The following is a 5000-nucleotide window of genomic DNA, read 5'->3' as shown; positions in this document are numbered from 1 at the left end:
GGAGAGAGAGAGAGATGGAGAGAGAGAGATGGAGAAAGAGAGATGGAGAGAGAGAGAGATGGAGAAAGAGAGATGGAGAGAGAGAGAGATGGAGAAAGAGAGAGATGGAGAGAGAGAGATGGAGAAAGAGAGATGGAGAGAGAGAGAGATGGAGAGAGAGAGATGGAGAAAGAGAGATGGAGAGAGAGAGAGATGGAGAAAGAGAGAGATGGAGAGAGAGAGATGGAGAAAGAGAGAGATGGAGAAAGAGAGATGGAGAGAGAGAGATGGAGAAAGAGAGAGATGGAGAGAGAGAGATGGAGAAAGAGAGATGGAGAGAGAGAGAGATGGAGAGAGAGAGATGGAGAAAGAGAGATGGAGAGAGAGAGAGATGGAGAGAGAGAGATGGAGAAAGAGAGATGGAGAGAGAGAGAGATGGAGAAAGAGAGAGATGGAGAGAGAGAGATGGAGAAAGAGAGATGGAGAGAGAGAGAGATGGAGAGAGAGAGATGGAGAAAGAGAGATGGAGAGAGAGAGAGATGGAGAAAGAGAGAGATGGAGAGAGAGAGATGGAGAAAGAGAGAGATGGAGAAAGAGAGATGGAGAAAGAGAGATGGAGAAAGAGAGATGGAGAAAGAGAGAGATGGAGAGAGAGAGATGGAGAAAGAGAGATGGAGAGAGAGAGATGGAGAAAGAGAGATGGAGAGAGAGAGAGATGGAGAGAGAGAGATGGAGAAAGAGAGATGGAGAGAGAGAGAGATAGAGAGAGAGAGATGGAGAAAGAGAGATGGAGAGAGAGAGAGATGGAGAAAGAGAGAGATGGAGAGAGAGAGATGGAGAAAGAGAGAGATGGAGAAAGAGAGATGGAGAAAGAGAGATGGAGAAAGAGAGATGGAGAAAGAGAGATGGAGAAAGAGAGAGATTGATAGAGAGAGAGATGGAGAGAGAGAGATGGAGAAAGAGAGATGGAGAGAGAGAGAGATGGAGAGAGAGAGATGGAGAAAGAGAGATGGAGAGAGAGAGAGATGGAGAGAGAGAGATGGAGAAAGAGAGATGGAGAGAGAGAGAGATGGAGAAAGAGAGAGATGGAGAGAGAGATGGAGAAAGAGAGAGATGGAGAAAGAGAGATGGAGAAAGAGAGATGGAGAAAGAGAGATGGAGAAAGAGAGATGGAGAAAGAGAGATTGCTGCCTGGCCTTTGCTGCCTGCTGCCTGCCAGTATGAAAATGTGATGCGAGGGATTTTGCCATCGACAGCCATCATCACTGTTAAGTCTGCACAACTAACGTGCTGTTTCCCATTTAACCACAGCAGAAATAAATGATGCTCAACTGGGACCACTGGCCGAAGTGATTTATTATTTTAAAACACAACGCATGGAGAGTACACTATACATCTGTTACACTGGAGATGGAGAGATGGAGAGAGAGATGGAGAGATGGAGAGAGAGAGATGGAGAAAGAGAGAGATGGAGAGAGAGAGATGGAGAAAGAGAGAGATGGAGAAAGAGAGAGATGGAGAGAGAGCGAGATGGATAGAGAGAGAGATGGAGAAAGAGAGAGATGGAGAGAGAGAGAGAGGAAAAGGTGGAGAGAGAGGGAATGAATGGAGAGAGAGAAACAGGTAGCGCCACGTACTACGTTCAGCCACTTCCCCCTCTCTCTCTCTCTCTCTCTCTCTCTCTCTCTCTCTCTCTCTCTCTCTCTCTCTCTCTCTCTCTCTCTCTCTCTCTCTCTCTCTCTCTCTCTCTCTCTGTGTCTCAGCTCTCCAGATCACAACACCAAGATAAATAATGGTGGGAGAAGGAGGAGGGAAAGAAAGAGGAATACATTCACTTTTAAAAACAGGAACTGAGGATGGTGTGTGTGCGTGCGTGCGTGCGTGCGTGCGTGCGTGCGTGCGTGCGTGCGTGCGTGCGTGCGTGCGTGCGTGCGTGCGTGCGTGCGTGCGTGCGTGCGTGCGTGCGTGCGTGTGTGTGTGCGTGTACCCTGTTTGACTGTAGTCCCATCCACCACAGGATTAGCTGTCTTTTCCCGTAGTCCTCTCATTCTCTGCAGCGATCTGTGAAATTGTGGCAGAAGAGAAAGTGCATTCTAAACAGAAAACTGTCCATATCCACGGTATCACATGACCAGTCCTAGTATGGCTCTATCTTCAGCACCAGTAACTAAGTGTTGACTGGGGTGGCATAGGGAACTGTCTACCATGTTTGCTTCCCTAAACCACACACTCCTAAGCATCCAGAACACACCAGTGTGTTTATCCTTAGAGAAAGATAAATTGTGTGTGTGTGTGTGTGTGTGTGTGTGTGTGTGTGTGTGTGTGTGTGTGTGTGTGTGTGTGTGTGTGTGTGTGTGTGTGTGTGTGTGTGTGTGTGTGTGTGTGTGTGCGCATGCGTGTGTTTGTGTGTGTGTCTGTTTTTCCAGGGTCGAGCGTTAGAGTCCTGTGACGCCAGTCTCTCTATCCCTACCAGGGCGTACTGGACACAGCACGATAAGTAAAGCAAAGTCTACGTACTTAATCTGCTTTACCCCACTAGGAACACTGATAACAGGGGAGAGAGGATGGGAGGGAGGGAGGGAGGGAGAATAAGAGTTTTGCCAAATTATTTTGAGTAGGAGGATTTTTTTTACATTTAAAATCATAATTAACAGCAACAACATGTTAATTGTTCATGGATGTCTATAATACTCCTCAGTGCCTTATGAAGTTTGGCCAGGCAGGTTACCAGTGATACAAGTCAGTATTCAACGTCTGTCCATGTCTGAGGACGTCGAGAGATGACATGGAAACTGGCCACTAGGGGCAACAGTGAGTGCTGTTACCTTCAAGTAGGTTTTGGTTTTGCTAGGACGTTGTGGACGGGGATGGTGGGTAGGTGTAAGCATCTGCCTCTGATTCCAAAAGATTAATGTTTGAATCCAGCAATCCCAAACCTTAACCCTTACCTTAACCATTCGGAGTTATTGCCTAACCTTAACCATTCAGAGTTAATGCCTAACCTTAAAAATTCTGAATTTGACATTTGGAACAACTTTGAAATTTGACGTTTGAGAAACAGGATGAACGTCGAATTGTGACGTGAATTTGTCTTGACTGGCTGGGACTGCTCTTTCTCCTCTTCTGTCCTGTCCAGCAGTCCTCCAAGACAAATGTGCCTGGTGAATGTAGAGAGAGAGAGAGAGAGAGAGAGTGTGTGTGTGTGTGTGTGTGTGTGTGTGTGTGTGTGTGTGTGTGTGTGTGTGTGTGTGTGTGTGTGTGTGTGTGTGTGTGTGTGTGTGTGTGTGTGTGTGTGTGTGTGTGTGTGTGTGTGTGTGTGTGTTGTTGCTGAGCCCACCAGTCTCTATAAATATCTGCTAGCTGGCCTGGCTCAGTGGTTTTCCCATTGATTAGACGCGTGGCTAATGTGGGCTCATCTCTCAGTACATCACTAATGAGCATTCAGTCTACCCCCCCAGACACCACACTCTACTCCCCACAGAGACACAGGGAGGGGAGCAGCCCCCCCCCAGACACCACGCTCTACTCCCCACAGAGACACAGGGAGGGGAGCAGCCCCCCCCCAGACACCACGCTCTACTCCCCACAGAGACACAGGGAGGGGAGCAGCCCCCCCCCAGACACCACGCTCTACTCCCCACAGAGACACAGGGAGGGGAGCAGCCCAACCCCAGACACCACGCTCTACTCCCCAAAGAGACACAGGGAGGGGAGCAGCCCCCCGCCCAGACACCACCCTCTACTCCCCACAGAGACACAGGGAGGGGAGCAGCCCCCCAAGACACCACCCTCTACTCCCCACAGAGACACAGGGAGGGGAGCAGCCCCCCCCCCAAGACACCACCCTCTACTCCCCACAGAGACACAGGGAGGGGAGCAGCCCCCCCCCCAAGACACCACCCTCTACTCCCCACAGAGACACAGGGAGGGGAGCAGCCCCCCCCCAGACACCACGCTCTACTCCCCACAGAGACACAGGGAGGGGAGCAGCCCCCCGCCCAGACACCACCCTCTACTCCCCACAGAGACACAGGGGGGGGAGCAGCCCCCCCCAGAAACCACCCTCTACTCCCCACAGAGACACAGGGAGGGGAGCAGCCCCCCCCCCCCAGATACCACACTCTACTCCCCACAGAGACACAGGGAGGGGAGCAGCCCCCCCCCCCAGATACCACACTCTACTCCCCAAAGAGACACAGGGAGGGGAGCAGCCCCCCCCCAGATACCACGCTCTACTCCCCACAGAGACACAGGGAGGGGAGCAGCCCCCCAAGACACCACCCTCTACTCCCCACAGAGACACAGGGTGGGAGCAGCCCCCCCCAGAAACCACGCTCTACTCCCCACAGAGACACAGGGAGGGGAGCAGTGTGGGTATAATGGAGAAGGGAAAGGAATAGCACAAAGTGTGTCATATTGTTAGCACTATCTTTTCAGACTGTGTATTGCAGTAAGGTTGCCTCTAGATGCTGATCTTGGGTCAGTTCTGCTTATGGTTAGCATTGGAGGAGGGGAAGCCATCGATACATCATCATTCACTGACATGATCGTGTCTGTGTTTTTGTTTGTTTGTGGGGGGGGGGGTTGTTAGTGTGTGTGTGTGTGTGTGTGTGTGTGTGTGTGTGTGTGTGTGTGTGTGTGTGAAAGCCATTTCAACACTGAATGACGAGAGCTTCAACAATGTATGATGATCAAGTAGTCTGAGTCCTCTCCTCTGTCCTCTCCTCTAATCCCCTCTCTTCCCTTTCTCTTCAACTCTCCTTTCTTCCCCCTTCATGTCCTCTGGACCCTCCTCTCCTCCTCTCCTCTCCTCCTCTCCTCACTCTCTCCGTCTTCTCTCATTTCCTCCCTCTCTCCTCTCCTCCCTCCCACCTCTACTCCGTCTTCTCCTCCCTCCTTTCCTCCGTCTCCTCCCTCCCTCTCTTCTCTCCTCTCTCCTTCCTCTCCTCCATCTCTCCTCTCCTCCCTCTCACCTCTCCTCCCTCCCACCTCTCCTATCCTCTTCTCCCCTTCTCCTCTCC

The 5000-nt window shown here is 51.1% G+C and overlaps 2 protein-coding genes across 2 annotated transcripts in view; both read left to right on the top strand.

Annotated features, from left to right (window-relative positions):
- The window catches only part of LOC139553793 (estrogen-related receptor gamma-like), a 351374-nt gene that overhangs the window by 109700 nt on the left and 236674 nt on the right, over positions 1-5000 (top strand). The gene's annotated exons all lie outside the window — the stretch shown is intronic.
- LOC139553095 (uncharacterized) overlaps positions 3413-5000 on the top strand; it is a 6875-nt gene continuing 5287 nt past the window's right edge. Inside the window, exon 1 of the mRNA XM_071365051.1 lies at positions 3413-4353. Within this exon, the coding sequence (XP_071221152.1) occupies positions 3413-4353 (941 nt within the window). The remainder of the gene's footprint in view (positions 4354-5000) is intronic.

The sequence above is a fragment of the Salvelinus alpinus genome, chromosome 25 (genome assembly GCF_045679555.1).
Source record: "Salvelinus alpinus chromosome 25, SLU_Salpinus.1, whole genome shotgun sequence".
In the NCBI taxonomy this organism is placed as follows: domain Eukaryota; kingdom Metazoa; phylum Chordata; class Actinopteri; order Salmoniformes; family Salmonidae; genus Salvelinus; species Salvelinus alpinus.
This window is presented reverse-complemented; position numbering and strand designations above follow the sequence as displayed.